The following is a 27410-nucleotide window of genomic DNA, read 5'->3' as shown; positions in this document are numbered from 1 at the left end:
TGGGATCTACAGTAAGTTTATTTTCAGAGAAACCAGGCTGCAAGAAGTCTACATGATTGGAGCAGATGGTGGTTATCTTTCCAAAAGGTGAAGCCTGAGTCCAGCTGGCAGCACACAAAGGTTAAAACCAAAGCCCAGATATCTGCTTTCCTGGTTCTGCCCTGCATTGCCCACTCATGATGTGAAATGCGAGACCGCACAACAGTACTGAACGAAGAGGTCCAACCAGGCAGAGGCAACATTCCGGCCAGGAGACAATCAATCATTGAAGAGGATGCTGATCTAAGAGCCATTACCTACTCTCTGCTATTCTTTGATGAGAAAGGTGAGGGTATGGGATGAGCAGTAAATTATATTCTTAGTTCTTCAAGTAAGTAAACTCTATAGGATAGGGCAGGTGGCCAATCAAGCAGTAGAACAGGATGAAAATCTAGGCTAGTTATAGATCTCTGTGCCTAAGGAAAAGAACAGAACTTAAAATGCCCAAAAGTACTGGGAAAAAAAAAAAAAAAAAAAAGAACCTTATTTCCACTCCCCCAAATAAGACAGGAAATAGCATCTTTTATTTTCCTCACTGCAGTGGCAGCAGACCTGCTGGTTTTTATGAAACATGATTTCTGTAATGAGGTCTGTTGATAAGCTTGCTCAGTCACAGGATGACAAACACGAGGCTGCCTGCTGATGTTAGAATGGGCTCTGCCCACAACACCTTGTAGGTGCTATTCTCATACTAGATCTACAGAGGTGCCCCAATACCGCTGGTAAGGGACTGCAGTTAAAGCTTCTGAAATATTGCAATGGTATGATTGACAGAATTTTTTGGGCTATGTCTTTCTTGTACATGTAAACTCTTTTGGAACAGCTGGAGTTAAAGGAGGGGCAGGAGTTTGGTTTTGAGCCCCAGAGTTTCAGACACCCACCACAGGTGCCTCTGCCCTATTTCACTACACCTTCTTTTCTGCAAAACACATTCAGTGGTTGAGTGTTAACTACTGTGGTTGAAAGAAAAGACCTGATTGCCACCATCCACCCTCCTCCTCTCTCCATGTGAATCTCACAACAGCAGAGGCCGTAGGCAGGAAGGTTGTCTCTGTTCCCTCTCACCAGGGAAATTACTTGGTAACCTGGTGAATGGCATGGGCAAGGTAGCCCACATTGCCAGATGTGACCCCTGCCACAGAGATGCGGCCATCCTTTGTCATGTAGATGGAGAACTCCTTGGTCAGCCTCTCCACCTGCAGGGAGACAGTACAAGAGCACATTTGAGGCAGGGGGATTTGCCTAGCCTGGTGCAGTAAAACAGGAAAATAACAGAAATGATTTTCTTGCTTAAACCCTGTTCCCAGAATTTGGTGGGCTAGTGTTGAGAGAAGGAAGAAAAAACTATTTTATTTTTTTTCAAAGATTTTTTATTTATTCATGAGACATAGAGAGAGAGGCAGAGACACAGGCAGAGGAAGAAGCAGGCTCCATGCAAGGAGCCTGATGTGGGACCCGATCCCAGAACTCCAGGATCACACCCTGAGCCGAAGGCAGATGCTCAACCACTGAGCCACCCAGGCATCCCAGAAAAAACTATTTTAAAGTAGGATGAGCAATTCTGAGGTGTGTATAGGTAAAAAAAAAAACCCTTCCGTCCAGCATTTCTAGAAACAATAGTTCCAGAATCCAGCTATGGAACAGCTTTGTCTATCAATATTCAGGCTCTTGCTTGCTCTGATATCACTTCAGAGGAGCAGCAAGGGTCACAAAAATGACCAAAACACACTCTGCTCAACAGTGGTTCGCAGTGTCATGGGAGATACAGAGAGGTGAATGACTAATAAACAAAAGAAAATGAGGGACACCTGGGTCGCTTAGTGTTTGAGCATCTGCCTTTGGCTCAGGGCATTATCCTGGGGTCCTGGGATCGAGTCCTACATTGGGCTCCCTGTGATGAGCCTTCTTCTCCCTCTGCCTATGTCTCTGTCTGTGTCTCTCATGAATAAATAAAATCTTTAAAAAACAAAAAATAAAAATAAAGAAAATGAATGCTACACTCTTCTTTTACCTAAGAGGGCTGCAAAATGCCTGTTTTAAGTGTAATCTGAACAGGTGGGTGATCTATGAGGAATTCTAATTTGCCAGGACTGATCAATTGTTTAGCTGAGGAGAAAACAGAGCCCACTAACCTGTTCAGGCTTTAGTCCTGTGAAACAAAACATGCCAATCTGGTCAGTGATGTGCTGCCAATTGTGGGAGGAGCCCTCCTTCTTGAGGTTGGAGACCAGCTGAGTACGCATGCTAATGATGCGGTCGGCCATGCCTTTTACTTCCTGCAACCTGCAAAGAAAAAAAACAAAACCAAAAAACCCTGGGATGCAGCTCAATTTTGGACAAGCACTGACAGATAAGCCGCAGTTCACAGCAATTTTACCTTCCTTGAGGATTCCCCTAGTATGCTTTAATTCTTTGTCCTAGCCTAAGTCAAATGCTGTCACTGGTTCAGGAAATAAAAAAGCTATTTTACAGCACTGTGCTCTATCAGAACACTATTTTGATCAGGCAGCTAAAATGACTAATATAACTGAATTACTAAGAAAGATGGGAAAAAAAAAAAAAAAAGAAAGATGAGGGGTACCTGGGTGGCTCAGTTGGTCAAATATCCAACTCTTCATTTTGGCTTATGTCATGATCTCGGGGTTGTAGGATTGAGCCCTGTATTGGGCTCTGTGTTCAGCATGGAGCCTGCTTCGGATTCTCTCTGTTCCTACGCCACCCACCCTCTGCTTTCTCTCTCTCCCAAATAAACGAATAAATCTTAAAAAAAAAGGAATGAATGACCCTTTTTTTTTTTTTAAGATTTTGTTTATTCATGAGAGACAGAGAGAGGCAGAGACACAGGCAGTGGGAGAAGCAGGCTCCCTGCAGGAGCCTGATGGGGTACTTGATCTCAGGACCTCGGGATCATGCACTGAGCCACCCAGGTACCCCCTTTTTAAAAAAAGATTTTATTAATTTATTCATGAGAGAGAAGCAGAGACCTAGGTAGAGGGAGAAGCAGGCTCCTTTTGGGGAGCCCAATGCGGGACTCAATCCCAGGACCCTAGTATCTCGACCTGAGCTGAAGGCACTCAACCACTGAGCCACCCAGGCATCCCCTTAGCAAATTTTTTATAAAAGGCTAAATTATAGGGATCCCTGGGTGGCGCAGCGGTTTGGTGCCTCCCTTTGGCCCAGGGCGCTATCCTGGAGACCCGGGATCGAATCCCGCGTCGGGCTCCAAGTGCATGGAGCCTGCTTCTCCCTCTGCCTGTGTCTCTGCCTCTCTCTCTCTCTCTGTGTGACTATCATAAATAAATAAAAATTAAAATTAAAAAAAAAAGGCTAAATTATAAATGTGTTAGGTCTTGTGGGCTATTTGCTCTCTGTCACAATTACTAAACTCTGCTCTATGGCACATAAGCAGCCATACATAATTCATCAAAAATGGGTGTAGCTGTGTGCCAACAAAACTTTGTAATAGAGAACAGACTAGATATGACCCAAGAACAGTTTGCCAACCTCTGATCAAATGTAAGGTTTTCTAAATTATGTGGCACCACCCATTCATATCTCATATATTCAAGGTAGTTGGATGCAACTGGCATTTAGAAAACATTAGAATATAATACATGAAGCCCAACTGTTGAATTTTTGACAAGCGTTTCAGTTACGTGTATGTTTTATAGGTAATGTGTGTTCAGGGTCATGATACAAAATATCTGTTTTATGTGGACTACAAGAGACTGAGTAGCTAAGAGCAAGCACAGATGCCAAGAGATTCAGACAGTAAGCCTAATAAAACCCCAAGATATCATGTTCTTTTTTATTTTGTTTTATTTATTTATTCATGAGAGACAGAGAGATATAGAGGCAGAGACACAGGCAGAGGGAGAAGCAGGAAGCTTCCATGCAGGAAGCCCGATGCGGGACTCGACCCCAGGACTTCAGGATCACATCCTGAGCCAAAGGCAGACACTCAACCACTGAGCCATCCAGGCGTCCCAAGATATGATGTCCTTAAAAAAGTTTTCCATGTAAGGCACTTCAATTTGAACTTCAGTTGAGGAGAGGGCAGATTCTACCTAACGTGGAGATGATGGAATAAAAAACCCTGCTGTTTCTGAATTACGTGTCTCCAATGTATTTATTTGAAAGGGCTAACAAAACGCACACTCCTCTCTCCTCTCTTCCCCTTCCACATGTAGAAGCTGTGTGATATTTTATGGCACTACTTGCTGATTATAAATAAGATCTGAAAGATCAGTGGCAGGAAAGGCAGATGGCTGGGGAGTGGCAATGTGCTTTTACCATTGTTTTCGCAGGTCAGGGCTGGTCAGGATGGTTGAGGCAATTCGGGCCCCATTGATTGGAGGGTTGGAATACATGGGACGGATCAAGATCTTCAACTGTGACTCCACCCTTTTAGCTTCATCAGCATCCTTGCAGACCACAGTGAAGGCTCCTACACGCTCACCTGAAAAGACACAAATAGATCTTCTCTTCTAGTTTTCCAATCTAACATGCTAAAGCAAATCACGATTCAATTTGCTAGGTTTTATGCTTCCATCAGAAGTGCCATAAAAATATGTTATAAATAAAAAGGTTTCAACAACCAGTATGGTAAATCTAGAGACAACAGGAAGTTTGAGTACTCAAAAGTCTCTTTTTATTATATCCATCTTCTTTTTTTTTTTTTTTTTTTTTTAATTATATCCATCTTCTTGGCTCGTGGAGCAGTCACTTTTTGTTTAGAGAAGCAGTCATTAGTTTTCTCTGCTGGAAGAATTCAGAGACACGAAAGAAGATGTGACTAAGATCAGTAAAATCCATGTCATCTTTTTTCTCTGTGTAACACACATACAAATGTGCGTGTGGACAGACACACAGACATCCCAGCCCCCAAACTGGTATCTCTGTGGCATCCTCTTCCAGCACTTCTTCAATCTCATCAGGACACACATCTCATGCACTGGGTGGGTCCCTTAGCTTACCGTATAAGCCCATGTTCTTGGCATAGGATTGGCAGAGACAAACATTAATGCCTTGTTCGATGAAGTGGCGTACAGCCCAGGCATCCTTGTTACCATCACCACTGGCAAAGCCTTGGTAGGCCATGTCAAAGAATGCAAAGAGATTATTTTTCTGGGAAAGAAAAGAGAAGAGCAAAGCTTTAGGGAGTCCCTCTCAAGATGTCCACATGCTTATTGGGACCATGTGTCCCTCACATAGTTAACACAATTTTTTCACCCCAGTGGCAATTTGGAGATGTTTAATTTTCCCTGAGTTAAGACATCATCATATATATTTTTACTTTGGTGGATATGGCCCCTCACGAAGACATTAAGAGAAGATACTCTTAATTGCAATCTTCCCAGAAAGCTGCTTGATCAATTGGGAAGCTATTTTCAGGCTCATAGGAATTTGGGTAATTACTCTGGCCCAGTCAACACAGGACCAGCATCAGCCTAATGTAACTTTGGCAGCCTCATCTTACACCCAGGACTCATGGGAACCATCTCATCTTCAGAGTGCTCTCTGAATGCTCTCTCTTTATTTTCCTCTGTTTAATTCTGTTTGTACTCCAGGTTTGACAGAATATTAAGAAAGGGAAACCAAAAGAAGTGAAAATGGGGACACAAGGCAACAGGAATATTTTCCTTCTCTGGAATTTTTAAAGTAAACTCTCCCTCCAATGTGGCACTTGAACTCCTAACCCTAAGATCATAAGTTCCATGCTCTACAAACTGAGCCACCAAGTGCCCCTCCTCCCTTAAAACTGACTAGTGCCTTCTCTGACAGCTGATCCTTTGAATGATAATGGTCATGCTGAGAAAACAGGCAAGGATAGGAGACATGACAAAGTATATAAAGGACAAATAAGTAACCCTGACCAGGGCAAACGTAGGTGCTAATAACAGACATCCTGGGACCAGTGGATGCCCACTGTACAGGCTAACCAACCACAGAATTGATCAGAATTCCCTACATCCAGGCTGAGGAACAAAAATTACTTTCAAGCTGTTCACGTATCATCAATTAAGAACTGCGAATTATGCAGGGCGCCTTGGTGGCTCAGTCGATTAAGTGGCTGACTCTTGATTTCACTCAGGTTGTGATCTTGGGGTTGTGGGATGGAGCCCTGTATTGGGCTCTGTGCTCAGCAGAGTCTGGTTGAGATTCTTTCCCTCCTTCTGCCCCCTCCCCCCACTTACATGTACACTCCCTCTCTTCCTCAAATAAATAAATAAAAATCTTAAAAAAAAAGGAACTGCTAATTATGCAAGTAAGTTTTTTCCTGACAACAATGTGGGCTCAAGAGTAACTAATTCTCACCGTTCAGACTTTGCCCAGTTAAGCATCTCATAAGGCCAGTTACCAAAGAGAGAAGTTTCCTTACCTTCACCACTGTTGCTATTTCCTTCCACTGCTCAGGGCGGGGGTCTACTCCCGTGGGATTGTGGGCACAGGCATGCAGGAGAAGAACACTTTGCTGTGGCATTTTCTAAAGAGACAGCCAACAGATAACTTTGCAGCTCTGAAGGAGATAATTTACCTAAAGTGTCACAGGGTCACTATTTTTGATCAATAACAGATAATCTGAGATCTGGGAACTAGTTGATCCTCAGTATTTTAAGTCAGCTATTGAGACTCAGCTGTGAAACATCAAATCTCTGCAAGGAGGTTTGTTCCAGTTCCTTTACCCCTCTTGCCCTGAAAGTCACACTTACCGAAATGTCCTCTATAGCGCCTGTGAAATCAAAGCCGCACGTCTTGGGGTCATAGTATCGATAACCATGTAGCTGCATGCCAGCGTCCCTGAAGATTGGTGTATGGTTTCCCCAGGATGGTTTGGGCAGAAAGACATCTTGGCTGAACTTAAAAAATCTTTGCTAAAAAGTGGGATGAGACAGAATGGAAAAGTGAAGAGGAGGAAAAAGAAAGAGTTGATGTATTTTATTGAAGAAGACATTTTCTTTTCTTTTTTAAGATTTTATTTTTTCATAAGAGACACAGAGAGAGAGAGAGAGAGGCAGAGACACAGAGGGAGAAGCAAGCTCCATGCATGGAGCCCGATGTGGGACTCAATCCCGGGACTCCAGGATCACGCCCTGGGCTGAAGGCAGGCGCTAAACCGCTGAGCTACCCAGGGATCCCAAGAAGACATTTTCTTTTTTTTTTTTTTTTTTTTTTTTTTTTTTAAGAAGACATTTTCTTTACTGAAACTCAGCTTATCTCTGAGTGAGAGATAGTAATGACTCAGCAGCAGCACTGTGAGTTGGAATCCAGGCTCTGACAAGTAAATTCACTGTGTAGCCAAGGACCTACCTGTCTGGCCCTCACTTTCTTCATTTGTCAAATGGTGGGAGGTTCACCTCCTTCACAAAGATTAAATGAAGAGTAAAATAAAAGCTGGTAGTAACAGATGTGTATAACAAATTATATTTATTATTATTCTATCTTCCTTTTAATTTCTTCTAAGAACTTTCACTCTTCTTAGCCTGACTCCATTTATCAGACTCCATTTATCCATTTTTCCAACTTTGTGGAAAGAAGGCAGCAAACACACATGCAATAGGAAACCCCATCATCCTCAACTTCTGGACTGTCTTACATCTTTCTCCTAAAGGAATTTCCAGACTCACCAGAAAACTGGCTCCAATCCTCAATGCCCCTGTTCCAGAAATGGTCTGCACGGTGACATACTGAAGGAGAGACAGCATGGTCAGTAACATGGGGCACTCTCTACAGGCCCACAATGAACAGAACCAAGGCCAGGCCCACGGAGGCACTGTTCTGTACAGTCAGTCCCCTTCCTTCTTCAGAATCTGAAGACAATGTTCCAAATTGTATTTGGAAATGAGCGAGAATGGCACTATTGTTTCATTTCCCCATTTCCTAAGAGATAGACCGACTCTCCCTGTGAGTCCTCAAACAAACCTCTCTTTAGTTGCCAACACCCTTGCTGATGGAGAAGCTAACTCCTCATGGCTTATTGTCAGTATCATACTGTATTATATGACGAATCATCACCCATGAGAAAAGGCTGATTTACACAGAGAAAAGAAGACACTAAGAACAGTCACTATATTAAAATATTCCAGGGGCAGGAGAAGAAATGGAAGAACCTAACAAACTCTTTACCAAACAAAATTTGTCTCTACAAACTTTGCCGTGACAGAAATAAAAACCTAATTGTGGGGACAACTGATTGGCTCGCTGGTGGAGCATGGGACTCTTGATTTAAGGGTTGTGAGTTTGAGCCCCACACTGAAGAGATTATTTAAAAAATAAACTCTTAAAACAAATCTAACTGTGGATCTGATAATACTAATAATTCACAAAGGCACAGCAACTTCTGGAACAAGCTGATGTTATTTTAGCTAGATAGATACAGATTAAGCAAAAATTATGTAATCTATTTATAAGAAGTCTATGTTCAGTGACCTTTAGGGACATCTTTCTTCTACAATAAGAGGGTCCCCAGGGAGATAGGAGGAGATGCTAGGAGACACTTGTGTTTCCCCCCTCATTGCTGCATGATGCTCTCTGGACCAGAGAAGAGGGAGGCAGCAAGAAGGAACCATGGTCTGCTCTCAATGTCCAAACTGGCTGTGAAAGGGCAGCAGAGCAGTACCAGACTGGTCTTGTCCCCCAGAGCCCTGCCTGTGTGCTTCTTCCATCTAAGCTGCAAGCTGAGAACTTTAGGGTAGCAGCTAATTATTGGCCTAAAATTGGGCATAGTCTGGCATTTCTAAAACATATTCAGTGTAAAATGAGTATAAGCACACACAGAGCAATGTCAACTCTTCAGTCAAATTATTCTTCCATTTCAGGATTACTGCTATATTTTTGGAATTGGTTATATGAAATCTTTGATTTAATAAGTGCCATCTTACTTCCTAAAGAAGAGATATTAGCAGTAGTGTGGTCACCTCAAAACAATCATTGCAAAGTGATATCTTTATTTATTTATTTAAATTATTTCAAATTTGTTAAACTGTTAAATTTAAAATTTAAAAACAGACTACATGATGCCAGAGTCTGCTCTGCTTACCCGGCTACTTTTCAACACTTCATTGTTCTCACCCAGGGCTAGTTCTGCAGATGCCTTACAAAATTCAGCAAGTCCAGCAATGGGCAGGTATTCTTTGTCCAAATTTTTTGCAGCAATCTGGGCCTCTGCCTAGAGGTGAGAAAGGTTTCCTCTTAGTTTCTTCTCCTTACATACAATTACTCTGATTAATATTTAATGTTTTATAAATTCAATTTATATATTAAATATAAAGGAAGTAAAGCCTTGTTTTTATCTGGAAATACTGTCCAAGAAAAAAGGATAAGTAGTACACCTGAAACTAATATGACATTGTATGCTAACTAAATGGAATTTAAATAAAAACTTGAAAACACATACCAAAAAAAAAGATATATATATATATACAAAGTAGAATACTTACTATTTTATATTGTAGAATAGAAATATTTGTAATTTTTATTTTTTATTTTTATTTTTTATTTTTTTTAATTTTTATTTATTTATGATAGTTACAGAGAGAGAGACAGAGGCAGAGACACAGGCAGAGGGAGAAGCAGGCTCCATGCACCGGGAGCCCGATGTGGGATTCGATCCCGGGTCTCCAGGATCGCGCCCTGGGCCAAAGGCAGGCGCCAAACCGCTGCGCCACCCAGGGATCCCAATATTTGTAATTTTTAAAGTAATATTTTTTCTTTTACAACTAGGTTTTATATGGATGAGTACGCAATGTTCTCTTGGTTAATATGAAATATAAAATGGCATTCTTGGAATGCTCAAGAACAAAGTTTATGAGCAATGCTTTAAAGATATAGTAAAATCAAACTAAATACATAGAAAAGAAGTATTTCAAGATATATGCTAGTCTAAGAATGTCAAAGAGTTACTAGTAACAGCCACATCTCTTAATGCTTTGGAGACAGGTGTGCTGTCCCTTATTAGCTATGTGACCCTGAGCAAATCAGTAACCTTCCTGAGCTTCAGTTTCTTCACCTGTTGAATCGGAGAACAAACTGTTGCTATGACTCTTACGGTTGGGTGAAGACCTGATGAAGGAACATAGAGCAGTGTGTGGTGGTATTCCAGCTTATAAAATAGCTAATACTTGTCGAGTACTTGATACTGAGACCAGAACAATTCCTGCATGACTTGAGACACGGGAGCCAGCAATTTTTTTTTTAATTTTTTTTTTTTAATTTTTATTTATTTATGATAGTCACAGAGAGAGAGAGGCAGAGACACAGGCAGAGGGAGAAGCAGGCTCCATGCACCGGGAGCCCGACGTGGGATTCGATCCCGGGTCTCCAGGATCGTGCCCCGGGCCAAAGGCAGGCGCCAAACCGCTGCGCCACCCAGGGATCCCAAGGGAGCCAGCAATTTTTAATGGGTTTTCTCATCATGATTGTTTCTTGTTTCTTGAGTCCTTTTTTCTATTCAGAGAGTTCTACAGATGACCCTTAATCTATACACTTAAAATTTCTTCTTTCAGGGGTTTATTCAGCTCATTTTCTATTACTTCAGTGGCCTGAGCCATGAGGGCCTGAGCCAACCTGCTGCAGGGTGGTGAAGTTCAGATTATGGAGTGCCTTACCTTCACCCAGAAGTATTTTTTTTTAAGATTTTATTTATTCATGAGAGATACACAGAGAGAGAGAGAGAGAGAGGGGCAGAGACACAGGCAGAGGGAGAAGCAGGCTCCATGCAGGGAGCCTGACACAGGACTTGATATCGGGACTCCAGGATCATGCCCTGAGCTGAAGGCAGGGCTGAGCCACCCAGGCATCCCACCCGGAAGTATTCTTTTGTAACTTTCACTCACTGTGCCCAGTTCTGCTGTATGGAGAATGATGCATTGCCACCTCACCTTTGGAAATGACAAAGAAGCATTCATATTATCAACAGAGGTGGTGTAGATGGAAAGGAAACTGTTCTAAGGGGATTAATTATTTAAAGTTACAGTGATAACCAACAGAAAGACTACTGAAAAAAATACAACAAAAATAAAGCGTATTACTCTATAGCTCAATAGGAAGAGAGGACAGAGCATGCCTGTGTAGGAGAGCTTATTAAGGCAATCAACACGAGAGAAATAGAAAATAATGGCAGTAACCCTCCTCCACAAAGGGCTATTCTTACCACCAAGAAGCAATGTTTAAATTGTCAGTCCTTTTGTGCACCCTCAGGATTAAACATGACGATGTATCTGCTTACAGATAACCACATAAATTCAATCTTGAAAAAGACCACATAGTTACAATATGTCACTTTTGGGGCTAAGGAGACCATAGCCCAGATGACCTGAGTGATTCGAGAAGTTAATGCCAGGACTAGAACCCAGGTCTCCGGACTCCTAGCCCTGCACTCTTTCTGCTACTCTTCAGGAGCTTCAGTTTATCTCTCCCAAGAAGGCAGGGACAGATGGCAAACTCACCTTCCGGACACTAGGGAGCACATAAGGCTTTCCATTATCATCCCGATAGGCGCCAACTCCCAGATTCATCTTTTTGCTGTTAGTGTCTCTCTTAAAGGCTTCTGTGACTCCCAGGATGGGGTCTGGAGGCCCCATTTCCACATGGGTCCACCAGGAACTGAAATGGGAAATAAAAGATGTGAGATACAGTAGCTAGACTTCCAGGGCCAGAGACAGCTCAGATCCTTCAAAAATCCATTTCAAAAAAGCACTTTACAGAGGAGTATGGGAGACCAAATATTTGCAAGTGCAACGAGGAGCAGGAGGGAAATACCCCAATCACCCTGGGAGGACAGGGTGCATGTATAGACTTTCAAAGCAGTCCAAACCTGACTCAAATTCCCAAAGACTATTTCACATAATGTGGCTGTGAGAAACTGAGGGTGGTAAGAGATGACCAAAAGAAGGACAACTGTAAGAATATTATATGACACCCTCTCGCTCCCCAAAGGTATTTGGGTTGTACCCTGTTCTCAAACTTATTAAAGGGTAGCATTTGGAGAGGTTGTTAAAAACATAGGTTCTTGTGTCCCATCTTGGATATAGTGAGAACATGTAGAGTCATTAAAGTTTTTTTTTAGGGGAGGGGGCAGGTTGATTAAGTGGAATGACACGAGTAGCCTTGCAGTTTTAGAGCCCATCTGGTTGCAAAGTAGGGTACTAAATGCAGAGTGGTAAGAGCAGATGCAGAAGGATCACTGGTTCATTACTTGGCAAAAGAGATAGAGATGAGGGCCTAAACCAGGACAGGACAGGAGGGGGTATAGAGGAAGACAGAATTTTGAGGTATTTAGGAATTAAAAACGAACAGGAACTAGTTATAACATCCTGTTGTTACTAAGTTAAAATGCTTACTACTAAGTTAAAATACTAGATGTTATTCTACATGTATACGAGTCATGATTTTACCTTAAAAAATTATCCCTTAAAAAAAATTATCCCTTTGCAGACTTAGGGGGTCATCCACCTGGGCCAGGTGAACTTTGTTGCTAGGGAAGTATACCTCATCTTTCTTGGTGCCCTGAGGTAATTTCAAGAGGCAACAGACTTTATTTTTTGAAAGATTTTATTTATCTATTCATGAGAGACACAGAGAGAGGCAGAGACATAGGCAGAGAGAGAAGCAATCTCTCTGTGGGGAGTCTCCCCTGATGCAGGACTTGATTCTAGGACCCTGGGATCATGACCTGAACCAAAGGCAGATGCTCAACCACTGGGCTACCCAGGTGCCTCAACATATTTTTTTTTTTTTGAAAAAATTATCTTCGTTCTTTTTAGAGAAAGAAGGCGGCGGTGGTGGTGGAGGGAGAGAATCTTAAGTAGGCTCCATGCCCACCACTGAGCCCAACATCGGGCTTGATCTCATGACCCTGAGATCATGACTTGAGCCAAAATCAAGAGTTGGATGCTTAACTAAGCCACCCAGGTGCTTCCCAAAATTATCTTTATTACAAGTAAAATATACAGCTGCCTAAACACAGCTTCCTGCTGTGGGGGACAATTATTGGCTCGTATCTTTCCTGCTTTTCCTGATTCAAAAAAAACACTCTTAGGACCGGGCCCCATTTTCCATTCTCTTCTCTTCCTTTGGAAGAGAAAGGTTACGAAGGGTTGTCGAGTTCTCAACTTTCAAGAAGGCAATATGGAAAAGGAAAGGATGTCACAGCCCTTTGGTCCAGTATTATGCCCAGGCCCATCCCTCAGTATTTGTTGATGCCAAAGAGATAAGCCTCATGGAACTGGGGTAGTTTAAGCAGCAGTAGGCTGAGCAATGAGGCTGTGTTGATGAGGAAGTGAACAGCATCATACTTGGTGTAGAAGTAGGCCAGGAGATAGAGTACAATAGGAGAGATGCTGAGAAATTTGAGGGAAGAGGTAAATTGGAGCTTGTAGTCCATCAAGGAAAGCCAAACCTTTCCTTGGTCAGGGGTGTCAAAGGGTGTCCCTTTCACTGTATATATTAAAAAGACATAAATAGCCAAGTTATGGATGATATTGGTCGGGGTCCAGACAACACGAATGCTGAAGGATAGCCCTGACTATTCATCACTCGAGTGTTAGGGTTTACTTGCTGTGTCCTGCTGGCTTCAGAAGCCCTTCCGGCTGGAGGCACGGCACTCACTTCCATACCTTCAGTCTCCAGGGAGCAGTCCGAGGCAAAAGAACTTTAAATAAATAACTTTCTCTGGTTCCCCTCCTGCTACTGACTGGGGGCTTTGTTTCCAGTTTACCAATGGCCAATTGGCTAGTTTTCATTGGCAGCAATGATTGTGAATCTGGTTTTATGGTCTGACCATTCAGTAAACTCTGAAAATGGGTAGTAGAGATCTATTCTCTGTTGGGTGAGAAATTACACATAATCTGGTTTGACTTTTGTTTGTTTGTTTTTAAGATTTTATTTATTCATGAAAGACACAAAGAGAGGCAGAGACATAGGCAGAGGGAGTAGGCTCCATGCAGGGAGCATGATGTGAGACTCGATCCCAGGACCCTGGGATCATGACCCGAGCCAAAGGCAGATGCCCAACTGCTGAGCCATCCAGATGTCCCGACTTTGTTAATTTGAAGCTTAAATCAAGAACTTTGCAGCTCTGGGGTGTTTGGCTGGCTCATCAGCAGAGCACACGACTCCTGATTTTGGGGTTGTGGGTTCAAGCCCCAAGTTGGGAGCAGAGATTACTTAACATCTTTTAAAAAAAGACTTTTGCAGCTCTTTTTAATATCATAGCTGTGAGGTTTTTGTTTATTCTAGGCCTGTGACTGAAGTTATAGACCCGAAGAGCTGTAGAATCTGTGTAATTCAGAAAGGTTTTGTTTACCTCTGAGTGTCTGATGTGAAATGTTTTCCAGCTCTGTAGGGTACTGATAAATTGGGATCATAAAAATCGTAAACATCCGACTTTTATTCTCAGGGTCCTGAGTTCAAGCCCTGTGTTGGGCTCCATTTAAAAAAAAAGGTGCTCTGTTCTGGTTGTATTATAGAGATTGAATTTCTAGTACTTTAAATGTGCTAAAGTTTTTTTCTTTAAAAAAAAAAAAGAGATTTTTTTTTTAATCTTATTCATGAGAGACACACAGAGAGAGGCACAGACACAGGCAGAGGGAGAAGGCGGCTCCATTCCATGCAGGGAGCCTGATGTGGGACTCAACCCTGGGTCTCCAGGACCACACCCCGGGCTAAAGGTGGTGCTAAACCGCTGAGCCACCCGGGCTGCCCTAAAGTTTTTTTTCTTAAACTCAGAAATGTTTAAAAAAAAAATTCAAGTTCACATCAGTGATATAAACCTTTGAGACTAGTTTAACGGATTTAATCAAAATAGCTAGGTCTTTTATTTATTCATGGTAAGTATGATGTAAGCATACATTTTATTCTGTGTGGCTTTGTTTTTCCTAAACTTATATTGGTTAACTGATACTATAAGCTAATATTATTCCTATACAATGTTTAAAATTATGAAAAATGTAAATTTGTGTTCAGCTAATTATTATTCTGACATATTTTTACCTCACATTTGCCAGAATAGCTAAAATCAAAGACCCAAAAACAAGCATTGGCTAGGATGTGGAAAAAAAAAGGAACCCTCATGCACTGCAGGTGGGAATGCAAGGTATAGCAGCCACTATTGGAAAGAGTATGGCAGTTTTTCAACAAATTAAAAATAGAGGGCACCTGGCTGGCTTAGTCAGTAGAGCATGCAACTCTTGACCTCAGGGTTGTGAGTCTGAGTCCTATGCTGGGTGTTGAGATTACTTAAAAAAAAAAAAAAAAAAAAAAAAAAAAAAAGTTAAAAAAAGATTAAAAATAGAATAACCATAATATCCAGTAATTCCACTACTGGGTATTTACTCAAAGAAAGCAACAACAAAAATAATTCAAAAAGATATATGCCACCATATGTTGTTTGCAACATTATTTACAATAGCCAAGATATGGAAGCAACCCGAGTGTCATCTATCCATAGATGAATGGATAGAGAAGATGTGATATGATGGAATATTACTCAGCCATAAAAAAGAATGAAATCTTACCATTTGCAACAACATGGATGGATCTAGAGGGTATAATGCTAAGTGAAATAAGTCAGAGAAAGACAAATACTGTAAGATTTCACTCCCATATGGAATTTAAAGAAACAAAACAAATGAGCAAAGAAAAAAAAGAGACAAACAAAAAACCAGACTCTTAAATACAGAGAATGGATGGTTTACAGATGGGAAGAGGTGGATGATGAGTGAAACAGGTGAAGGGGAGTAAGAGTACACTTTTTTTTTTTTTAAGATTTTATTTATTTATTCATGAGAGACACACACAGAGACACAAGACACATATGTAGAGGGAGAAGCACGCTCCCTGTGGGAAGCCCAATGTGGGACTCAATTCCAGACCCTGGGATCACGCCCTGAACCAAAGGCAGATGCTCAACTGCTGAGCCACCCAGGCATCCCAAGAGTAAACACACACCTTGGTAAGGATTGCCTATCATACAGAATTGCTGAATCATTATATTGTGCACCTGAAACTAATATAACACTGTATGTTAGTTATACTTCAATTAAAAAAATTTAAAAAGTACATTTTTTGGGGAAAGATTTTATTTATTTTTTGGTGGGGGGACTGCACACAGGTGATGGGGAGGGGCAGAAGGAGAATGAGAAGCTGACTCCCTGCTGAGCAGGGAGCCAGACTTAGGGCTTGATCCCAGGACCTTGGGATTGTAACCTGAGCCGAAGGCAGATGCTTAGCTGACTAAGCCACTCAGATGCCCCTTTTCTCTTTTATTAGTAAATTATTCATTCATTCATTCATTCATTTTGTAGTAGACTCCACACCCAGCATGGAGCCCAAGATGGCCCTTAATTCACAACCTTGAGAACAACACCTGAGCTGAAATCAACAGTTGGAGGCTTAACTGGCTGAGCCACCCAGGAGCCCCAGTAGGTTAAATTTTTTAGAACATTTTTAGATTTACAGAAAACTGAGTAGCTAGTAGAGTTCCCAACACCTGCCCCTCAATAGTTTCCTATTATTACTAACATTTTATATTAGAATACATTTGTTATAATTAATGAGCTGATAGTGACACATTATTAAAATTAAATCCACAATTCATTCAGATTTCTTTAGTTTTTACCTAATGTCCTATTTCTGTTCTAAGATTCTATCCAGGATACCATATTGTGTTTACTTGTTATGTCTCCTTAGGCTGCTTTTGGTGGTGGCAATTTCAGACACCCCTTGTTTTTGATCACTTTGACTGTTTTGGGAAGTACTGGTCAGGCACATTGCAGGACAACCCTCTACTGGACTCTGATATTAATTTTTTTTAAGAAAAATTGTATTTATTTGACAGAGAGAAAGAGAGATAGCACGCCCGCACAAGCTGGGGGAGTGGCAGGCAGAGGGAGAGGGAGAAGCAGGCTCTTCACTGAGTAGGGAACCTGATGTGACGCTTGATTTCAGGACCCTGGAATCATGACTTGAGCTGAAGGCAGATGCCCAACCGATTGAACCACCCAGGTGTCCCCAAAATCTTGGATCAATTATAAGTTAATCATTGGCTACCTAGATGATTTCTTGGTAATCACCATGCATAATTTTTATTTCTTATTTTTATGTGTGCTAGGAGGCTATAGCTTTGGGTCATTTTATTAAAATTTTTTTGGGTTAAACAACAGAATTTTATTTTCTCACAGTTCTGGAAACTAGAAGTCCAGAGCTTTGGGTCATTTTAGTGAATATGTTCTTTGTTGACTATATATATATATATATATATATATATATATATGAAAGTATTAAAGGGATATACTACATATGGGTGTAGAAGCTGAACTATGTGAGTCCACTAGTCTTCTAAAATGTCTGTGTAGGATTGACATCAATGCCTTCCCCTCAGTTTGTTGAAATGGAAGTTACTTTAGTTAAAAGTTATTATTAATGAGTGGCTGAGACTATACTTGGATCAAATGTGACAGAAATGCAATTTTGTCTATGTTTCTGTTTTTCAAGGAAAAAAAGTTATGTAGTCCTAAAGCAGCAGTCCTCAAACATTTTGGTCTTTAGATCCCTTTTTACTCTTAAAACTTGTTGAGGGCCTGAAACAACTTTTATTTATGTAGAGTATAACTACTAATATTTACTGTTTTAGAAATTAAAACTGAGAAATTGGTCAATACTGCATTAAAGTATCAGTTTGTTGCAAATATGAAAGACCATACAAGGACAAAACTTGGAAAATGAAGTTTGTCTTGATTCATTAGAATTTAGTCTGAAAAGAAACTATGAAATGTGTTAACATTTTAAAAATGTTTGCCGTCTTCCTTGGTTTAGTGATTAATGACTTTACCTTTAAAGATTTTTTAAATTCATTTGAGAGAGAGAATGAGCACAAGCAGGGGTAGAAACAGGGAGGTGAAGAAGCAGACTCCTCGCCCCCATTGAGCTGGGGGGCTCTATCCCAGGATCTGAAGATCACGATCTAAGCTGAAGGCATATGCTTAACCATCTGAGTGACCCAGGTGCCCCTTAATGACTTTACCTTTAAAACAAAAGGTTAGGGGATCCGTGGGTGGCTCAGTGGTCCTGGAGTCCCAGGATCGAGTCCCAGGATTGAGTCCCATGTCAAGCTCCCTGCATGGAGCCTGCTTCTCCCTCTGCCTGTGTCTCTGCCTCTCTGAGTCTCTCATGAATAAATAAATGTTTTTAAAAACAAAACAAAACCCACAAAAGGTTATTTTTTTACCTTCTGTGTAATCTGCCTAGATAGTAGAGATTCTTTGTTAACAGAATACTTCTCTATGCTTTGTTGACTCTCTTACGTCTAAAGAAAAAACAAAAACAAAAGTTCCTCACATATGAAAGGGTTTTAAAGTCATGTTGTGTTTAATTTTAATGTTTTTCCATTTCTTTTTCTTTTCTTTTTTTTTTAATTTATGATAGTCACACAGAGAGAGAGAGAGAGAGGCAGAGACACAGGCAGAGGGAGAAGCAGGCTCCATGCACGGGGAGCCCGACGTGGGACTCGATCCCGGGTCTCCAGGATCCCACCCTGGGCCAAAGGCAGGCGCCAAACCACTGCGCCACCCAGGGATCCCTGTTTTTCCATTTTCATAGGTAAACAATGATTAATTCTCAACCACTCACAATATTATTTTAATCAAGTGATCAAATATCTAACAATTTTTTTGAATTAGCCTTCCCAGATTGAATCCTAAATATAGCAAACAGAAAACTTTCAGGTTATGTTTCACCTAGAACTACTTTGAGACTTCTAAGAGGGCACGGAAGAAGCACCATCTTTGTTTCTAATAAACAGTTTCTTGGCAGCAGTTAATGTATCAACTGAGGTTTTTTACCTCAAGATAAATTACTGTTCTGCAAAAAAGATTATTCTACCCCTTTTCTTCAGGGCAAATAAGCAAAAAGCTTTTTACAGTTTAATATTATGGAAAACAAAGTCTTTATGATCTCCTAAATTAATTATTGAGAATGTGCTATCTGCTAAAAGCTGGGAATGTAGAGTAAAACCACCCCTCCCTACCACATTAGCCCAGTGGGACGACCCGTAGGGAGTCCTAAACAATGCAGGCTAGAGTGTGTGGGGGGTGATGTACAGTGATAAGGACAGGCTCAGAGCACAGAATATTATTTTTCAGAGCCTAAGGACAGGACCTACTAACCTGGGGGAGGGGAAGAAAGAAAAGCTTCAGGAGGCTTCCTAGAGGAGGTGACATATGAGGTGAGTGCTAAGGATGACAGGAGGAAAAAGGCATTCCCAACAGAGGCATAAGAATAAAGGCTAAAGGTGAAACAGACCGTGTGTGTTGTGTGTGGGGGGCACTCTACAGTGACAAGGGGAAGCAAGGGTCCAAATTACCCAGGTGAAATAGCTCAAGTTTTTTTAGTAATCATTTATCCAATCTCAAGCAATCAAACGTTTTAGCACAGCACAGTGAAAGTTCTCTCTGCTTATCATGCTGACAAGCTCAGCGAATTATTTAGATTTTTTTCCTCGAAAATGGTTCCCTTGTTGAACTAGTCAGTGACCAGTCAGCACTTGTACACTTCACTCCTCCATAAGGCACACTGGATAGCTCAGCACAGCATTAGAGTTAAATTTATGCTCTTCTGACATGCTAAAAACTACCTCAGCATTAGTAGCTGTAATTGTCACACACAGTTAATTCTGTTATTGAAGGGTAGATTATTCCATTTTTGGATTTCCCAGGCATTTATTTCTTTTATTAGCTTGCCTTAGATAATGTCACACTGCATGGATTTAAATAACAGCTCAGCTGTATACCAGCTTGGGGGAGGGAGCACAGGCAAGCCAGTTAACTTCTAAGTCTCAACTTTCCTGATCTGAAAAATGAGGGCATAAGAGTCCCTCTCCTACAGAGATGTTATAAGGATGAAAGGAGTTATTTTTTAATTTTTTATAATAAATTTATTTTTTATTGGTGTTCAATTTGCCAACATACAGAATAACACCCAGTGCTCATCCCGTCAAGTGCCCCCTCAGTGCCCGTCACCCATTCACCCCCACCCCCCGCCCTCCTCCCCAGAGTTAGGAGTTTCCCAGAGTTAGGAGTGAAAGAAGTTATTAAATCTAAAACACTCAGGGCCTGGAGCAGAGTGAGCGCTTGATGTTAGTATCAACACTCCTAAGTTATTACTTGTATGTTTTCATTTATAACTATAGTGCCACTAGTAAGGTGTCTGGTGAGGCAAATATGTAGATAATTCAAGAAGCATATGGTCATAACTTTATGACTAAATACAGGTCTTTCTTGCTTTTCAATTACTTCTACTTAGTTTTTTTACAATCTTATAAGACATTATTACCATTCTTCCCCCTTACTAGCTCTATTGCCAGGACTCAAAATCTCCCTCTTTTTTCATTGTTGTAGGCTGCTTAGTTTTTCCAGTCTCTAAGCAAAAGTAAGAAAGATACTTTGAAGTGATTGCTGAACTGGGCCTGAAGAAAGCTTCCTTTATTTCCTACCCACAATTCAGACTCTGAAAACATGTAGCCACTTGCCACTGATGAGTGAAAGGAATACTCTGAATGTCAAGGACATATAGAAAACTTCCAGTAAGCAATTATCATTTTAAAAAAGATATCTCTGGGCACCTGGTTAGCTCAGTTGGTTAAGCATCTGCCTTTGGCTCAGGATGTGATCCCGGTGTCCTGGGATCAAGTCCCATATCGGGCTTCCTGCTCTGCCGGGAACCTACTTCTCTGTCTCTGCCTCCCTCTCTCAGTCTTTCATGAATAAATAAAATCTTAAAAAAAAAAAAAAAAAAAGATATCTCTGTTTCTAAGGCCTTTAATCAACAATGACAAGACTTGGAATGCCTGGGTGGTTTAGTGGTTGGGCGTCTGCCTTTGGCTCAGGGGTGATCCTGGGGCCGGGGATCGAGTCTCACAGTGGGCTTCCTGCATGGTGCCTGCTTTTCCCTCTGAGTGTGTCTCTGCTTCCCTCTGTATGTCTCTCATGAATAAATAAGTAAATAAATATTTAAAACAAAACAAAAACAAAACGAAAAACAATGACAAGACTGCTGTCCCAAGGACGGAAGGCACCATTCTTTTTTTTTCTAATCTTTTTTTTTTTTTTTTTTTTAAATATTTTATTTATTGGGCAGCCCCGGTGGCTCAGCGGTTTAGCGCCGCCTTCAGGCTGGGGTGTGATCCTGGGGACCCGGGATGGAGTCTCACGTCGGGTTCCCTGCATGGAGCCTGCTTCTCCCTCTGCCTCTCTCTCTCTCTCTGCCATGAATAAATAAATAAAATCTTTAAAAAAATTATTTATTTATGAGAGACACACAGAGAGAGGCAGAGGCACAGACAGAGGAGAAGCAGGCTCCATGCAGGAAGCCCGATGTGGGATTCGATCCCAGGACTCCAGGATCATGCCCTGGGCCGAAGGCAGATGCGAAGCCGCTGAGCCACCCAGGCGTCCCTAAATAAAATCTTACAATAAATAAATAAATGAATAAATGGAATAGTAATAGATGAACACAAGATGGGACAAAAATGATGCTGGTAACCTGTGGCCTACAAATGGATTCCTGCCAATGTACTTTGGACTTAAGAGCAAAGCCCGGTCATTGAGCAATGTTGACTAGCAAACGAAAAGATGTTAGATACAAACTATTCAGATAAGCCTTTCTAATTCCTTGCATTTTTTTCTGGGAACTTGTCTGGTGCTTTATAGTTTAAAAAAAATGCTTTCCCTCACATTCTTATTTTAAAATATGAAGAGAAGTGAATTAATTTGCTCGTGATCACAGAGCTAAATATGGCAAAGATGATACTACAATTTTGATCTTCTAACTACTGGCTATTATACCACTATTGCACACTGCCTTTCTAAAGGGTCTCATGATATGCCTTCACTTATTTCCCTAAAAACTAATCAGGATAATTAAGAACAGATCATTATAAATCAAGATATATTAGCATATTTCCCTTTCTTTACTGACCTGGGACTAAGCCTGATTTCATGTCACTATGTTTTCACAGCACGGTCAACCAGAAAAGGTTAAATGTTGAGTGTTTTCTGTTTAAAACGTGCAGCTATGGGGATCCCTGGGTGGCTCAGCGGTTTAGCGCCTGCCTTTGGCTCAGGGCGCGATCCTGGAGTCCCGGGATGGAGTCCCATGTCGGGCTCCCAGCATGGAGCCTGCTTCTCCCTCCTCTTGTGTCTCTGCCTCTCTATGTCTATCATAAATAAATAAATCTTAATAAAATAAAATAAAATAAAATAAAATGTGCAGCTAAATGGGGGCGCCTGGGTGGCTCAGTGGTTGAGTGTCTACTTTTGGTTCAGGGTGTGATCCCAGGGTCTGGGGATCCAGTCCCATACTGGGCTCCCTGCAGGGAGCCTGCTTCTCTCTCTGTCTCTCATGAATAAATAAAATCTTACAACAAATAATACAGCTAAATGAAACATTTGAACTTAAGAGTTCCATTAAAATGACTCAACACACCAGGCAGCCTGGGTGGCTCAGCAGTTTAGCGCTGCCTTCAGCCCAGAGCCTGATCCTGGAGTCCCGGGATCGAGTCCCACATCGGGCTCCCTGCATGGGGCCTGCTTCTCTTTCTACCTGTGTCTCTGCCTCCCCCCTCCATGTCTCTCATGAATAAATAAAATCTTAAAAAAAAAAAAAGACTCAACACCAATTAAGTATTTTATAGGATTAACCCTCAGTTCTTCAGAATGCTGACTGCCAAGATTGAATTGTATAAAAATGGGCTGTTTAAAAAAATAAAGAAATTTCAATTAGTGGAGTTTACTTTAAATAAACTTTAGATTTTGGTAAAGATCAGGATGCTTGGGTGGCTTAGCAGTTGAGTGTCTCCCTTGGTTCAGGGCGTGATCCCAGGGTCCTGGGATTGAGTCCCACATTGGGCTTCCTGAATGGAGCCTGCTTCTCCCTCTGCCTGTGTCTCTGTCTCTCTCCTTCTGTGTCTTTCACAAATGAATAAAATCTTAAAAAAATATACTTTGGTCAAGATCACTTCTACAGTGGCAGCAGTGAAGGTTCTCATTTCCTTGTTGTCGGAAGGGTTACCTGTCATGGCCAAATATGGCAGCTGGCTCTATCACCCAATCATGTATCATTGCTTAAATCTGAACAGCATCTTCTCAGCTGTAGATGCTCAACTACTTTAAGACTTTACAGCAGTGAGCAAAGTCGTTATGGAACTTACATTCTCATTGTGAAAAGACTGAAAAGAAAAATGAGTCAGCCACTCAAACTCAAAGAATGACTAAAAGGTCACACCCATAGGGATATGCACCAAGCACTTTAAGTAAAGCTTTAGGCCACCCAGCCAAATCTATAAAACAATAATCACTTTTAAGACCACTACAATATTGCAAAACTTTCTCTTGCCCATAACTTTAGGCACCCCTTTCTCTTCTCCCTAATTCTGGTCCACTAGGTAGGCTGGCTTAGAGAGCACACCTTGAAAGAGTGCCAAGGAGGAACTAAATCAGGGATAGACAAAGTGTGAAAGCCCAAGCAAAACTGTACTGCCAAGAGTGTGAGGCTGTGTAAAGGACAAACTGTTCTGCCGGTTGAGGATGACAGGCATACAATCAAGGCACACAGAACAGGCCAGGGCTTTGCTCCTTGTAATCAGTACCTGGCCCGTGGTGGGCTGGAGACTAGGCTCCTCTTTAGGTGGTACTTAAAGCATACAGTCTCAAACTGCCTTCTTGAGTCACTTAATCGCCTGGCTTGGGTCTTCACTAGGAAGGAATTACTAATTCGTTTTAAACTCCATACTTTCTTATTGCAACACTTAGCACAGTGTGAAGTTACATATTTGTAAATGTCTTGAGTGACACCCGTCACTCGTTCACCACTGCCTCTATCATTTGGCCTAGCACCTGGCTCTGTGAGACTGTGACGAAATATTTAGTAAATGAGAGCACAGAGAGGTGGAGAGGAAGAGCGGTGACTTCCCTATAGTCAAACAAAAAGGAGGTGAACTACACCTTGAACCTTTTCCATGTGAAGGCCACATGGTCCAGGGGTCACCGGGGACTCTGGTGGTAACACGGGGGAGGGGGAAGGAGGGAGGATGCACGCACCAAGGTCAGGGGATGCAGAAGCGAGAGCTGGGCCTGAAAGCCAGGGCCCCGGGAGCCTCCCTGCCCTGTACTTCCTTTCCCGCGGCCCACGGCCAGAAGCACGCCGCGGCCCTGCAACCCCGCTCAAGCCCGCGGGAGGCCACGACAGGTGAGCCCCGCCGCGCGCCCCAGGGCAGCGCACCAAGGGCACCCGGCCCTGCGCGCCGCAGCCAATCCGCGCAAGGCAGCCTCGGCGGCGCAGCCAATGGGCGCCAGGCCGGCCGGGCACCGCAGCCGCGAGAGCCTTCCCCTCGCCACCTCACCCCACCCCCCGCCCCCCGCCCCCCGCCCCCACGGCGCCGAATCCGCGTCTCGTGACCCCCCAAACCCTGAATGGGAGTCCGGGTGCTGGAGAGGGCCGCAGACTCGGAACCCGGGGGAATGCGCTGGCACGCTGTCCTGCGGTCCCGGGACAAGGGAGGGGAGGGATGGGGATGTAAGACCCCGAGGGTCACTTTGAGGCGCCGACGCTCAATTATCAGCCCCCACTGAAGCCGAGGGGGTGTCAGAGAAAGTGTGTGTATGGTGCCTGTGCTTGGGGGGCTGGGGGGTTAGATGCCCTGGGGCGCCGGCAGCCCGGATGGGCAGGCCCGTCGTCCCCAGCTCCGTGTCCGTCTCCCCTGCTTACCTGGCTCTCGCAGAAGCCGCACCAGCGAGGCCTGGGTGGAAGGCGGCGGCGACCCCAGACAGGACGCGACCGGAGTGCAACAGGGCCATGCTGGGCGGCGAGAAGGCAGTGGGCAGCGGCACGACGGAGCGCAGGCCGGCGGGCGCAGACACGCAGGCGCGGGCTCCCGCGGGAGGTAAGGACAGCGACTTACCCGGGCGGCTAGAGCGGCCGTCCGCCGGCGCGAACGTCGTCACAGCGCACCCTGGCGGCGGGGGCGCCTCGGCGCGGCCGCCGCCTCTGAGCCGCGTGGGCTCGCCCGGGAGTCGGCTCCCCCAGGGCCACGTGGTCCCGGAGAACTGTGACCCTGCGTTGTATCGCGGTTCGCAGCGCCTGAAAAGCTTTGGCTTAATCACGACAGACCCGACTGTAGAGGTAGCAGCTATTATGCCAACTCGAGAGCTGGGAAAATATATACCGATGTAGGTGAGAGTAATTTGCCATCTGCCGTACAGCCAGTGCCCAAGGTGGCCAGTCCTCAGACTTTAGCAAGCTGTTTCCCTAAGTGCAAATCACCCACCTTCTTCCTGAATCTTTCTTATCCCTGGTTTGTAGAGGATAACAGGCCCATCTCGTGGGGGTATTTGTGATGATTGAGATTAGCCGATTATGTCTAAGAACGGCCTGGTGTAGTAGCGCAAGATAATGCATGGTTTTTTGTTTTTTTTTTTAATTTTTATTTATTTATGATATATATATAGAGAGAGACACACACACATAGGCAGAAGGAGAAGCAGGCCCCATGCACCGGGAGCCCGACGTGGGATTCGATCCCGGGTCTCCAGGATCGCGCCCTGGGCCAAAGGCAGGCGCTAAACCGCTGCGCCACCCAGGGATCCCCAATGCATGGTTTTTAATGACAAACTTGTGTTTGTCAGTCAAATCCTTACAGTTGTGTGTGGAATGGAATGAAACAGTTTTAAAGGAAAAAGTGAATAAATTTGAGATATCAGAACTAGAATGATTCAAACAAGTCAGCTCTCAAGAATGGCTGTTTCTCGGGGATCCCTGGGTGGCACAGCGGTTTAGCGCCTGCCTTTGGCCCAGGGCGCGATCCTGGAGACCTGGGATCGAATCCCACGTCGGGCTCCCAGTGCATGGAGCCTGCTTCTCCCTCTGCCTATGTCTCTGCCTCTCTCTCTCTCTCACTGTGTGCCTATCATAAATAAATAAAATAAAAAAAATTAAAAAAAAAATGGCTGTTTCTCAGATACTTCTCTAAACCCCAAATAGAACCGTGTCCCTTGCCAATTTAATTTGTCTTCTGTGGCATCTCATTGCCTGAGGTCATATTCTAGGCCCTTCCCAGCCCAGCCCCAAGCGACTGTCTCAGATTCATCTGCTCTCTCCCTGACCTCAGCCTGTGCTCCCATAGGCCACAACTTTCCATTCCACTACTAGATTAGCTTCCTACAGGTGCTCTAACAAAATGCTACAAACTGGATGGTTAAAACAATGGAAATTTATTCTTTTACAGTTCGGGAGGCTAGAAGCCCAAAATCCAGATGTCAGCAGGGTTCGTTCCTTCTGGAGTCTCTGGGATAGGAATCTGCTCCCTGCCTTCTTCCAGCTTCTCGCAGTTGCTGGCAATCCTTGCCAGCAAGCAGGTCCTTGGCTTATAGACACATCACTCAATCTCTGCCTCTGTTTTCACATTGTATTTTGTTTTGTTTTGTTTTTGTTTTCACATTGTATTATCTCCCTGTGTGTATCTCTGAGTTTGTTCTCCTCCTCAAGGACATGAATCGTATTGGATCAGAGCCTACAGTGACGGTTTCATCTTATACATCTGCAGAGACCCAGCTTGCAAATCACAGGTACCTGGGATTGGAACTTAAACTTATATTTTGGGAGAATGCATTTTGACCCATAACAATCACTATCTTAAGATCCAGCAATTTTACTTCCAGGTATAGCCTTCGAGACCTCAAACATGTATAGGATATTAGTGAGGCAATGTTCATAAAAGAAAAACACAAGAAACAGCCAAGTTGCTCATCAATAGTTATATAGATGTGCTCTTATAGTCATGTGATGGAGTGCTATAGAGCTACGTGTAAGTGAGCTCAAGCCTCAAAAACATAAAAAAAACAAGTTGCAAACTCATTTAGGTAAAATTTTAATATAAGCAAAATCATTTCATGTATTCATTTGTAAATGTATGTAAAAGTCTGAAAAAAACATACACCAAGGATACATTTCAGTACAGGAGAGTATAGGAAGGTGTTTGCCCTTATGGAGGGAATGACACAACTTTGTCATATTTGCTTCACAAAAAAGTTACAAGTAATATTAACAATGGTCATTTTGGGTGTATTTGTTATACTGTTCTCTTATATATATATTTAAATATAGGGATCCCTGGGTGGTGCAGCGGTTTGGCGCCTGCCTTTGGCCCAGGGCACGATCCTGGAGACCCGGAATCGAATCCCACGTCGGGCTCCTGGTGCATGGAGCCTGCTTCTCCCTCTGCCTGTGTCTCTGCCTCTCTCTCTCTCACTGTGTGCTTATCATAAGTAAATAAAAAAATAAAAAAATATATAAATAAATATATATAATATATATAATAATAA

The 27410-nt window shown here is 42.8% G+C and overlaps 1 protein-coding gene and 1 long non-coding RNA gene across 3 annotated transcripts; one reads left to right on the top strand and one right to left on the bottom strand.

Annotated features, from left to right (window-relative positions):
- Positions 1-24935, bottom strand: GOT2 (glutamic-oxaloacetic transaminase 2). Of its 2 annotated transcripts, none has more exons than XM_049097986.1 (10): positions 24799-24935; positions 11487-11643; positions 9080-9208; positions 7668-7727; positions 6753-6914; positions 6422-6526; positions 5016-5166; positions 4333-4498; positions 2168-2322; positions 1-1235 (listed from the first exon to the last, which is right to left on the bottom strand). In XM_049097986.1, the coding sequence occupies exons 1-10, from the start codon at positions 24885-24887 to the stop codon at positions 937-939; spliced, it is 1473 nt and encodes a 490-aa protein (XP_048953943.1). In that variant the 5' UTR covers positions 24888-24935; the 3' UTR covers positions 1-936. The 2 variants fall into 2 exon arrangements, with proteins under 2 accessions (XP_048953943.1, XP_025302993.1); XM_025447208.3 differs by having other exon boundaries at positions 2172-2322.
- LOC112659961 (uncharacterized) lies at positions 24834-27410 on the top strand. The gene is made up of 3 exons (XR_003136613.3): positions 24834-24973; positions 26315-26654; positions 27193-27410. It is a non-coding gene; the product is annotated as an uncharacterized LOC112659961 (long non-coding RNA).

The sequence above is a fragment of the Canis lupus genome, chromosome 2 (genome assembly GCF_003254725.2).
Source record: "Canis lupus dingo isolate Sandy chromosome 2, ASM325472v2, whole genome shotgun sequence".
NCBI lineage: Eukaryota > Metazoa > Chordata > Mammalia > Carnivora > Canidae > Canis > Canis lupus.
The sequence above is the reverse complement of the archived record's forward strand: the minus strand, read 5'-3'. Positions and strand labels throughout refer to the sequence as shown.

Coding starts and splice junctions, on each gene's coding strand:
- GOT2 (XM_049097986.1), bottom strand. CDS start 24,887: ATGGCCCTGTTGCACTCCGGTCGCGTCCTGTCTGGGGTCGCCGCCGCC. Junction 7,728..9,079: donor AAGTGTTGAAAAGTAGCCGG/GTAAGCAGAGCA, acceptor TCTCTCCTTCAG/TATGTCACCGTGCAGACCAT. Junction 1,236..2,167: donor ACTAAAGCCTGAACAGGTTA/GTGGGCTCTGTT, acceptor GTCTCCCTGCAG/GTGGAGAGGCTGACCAAGGA.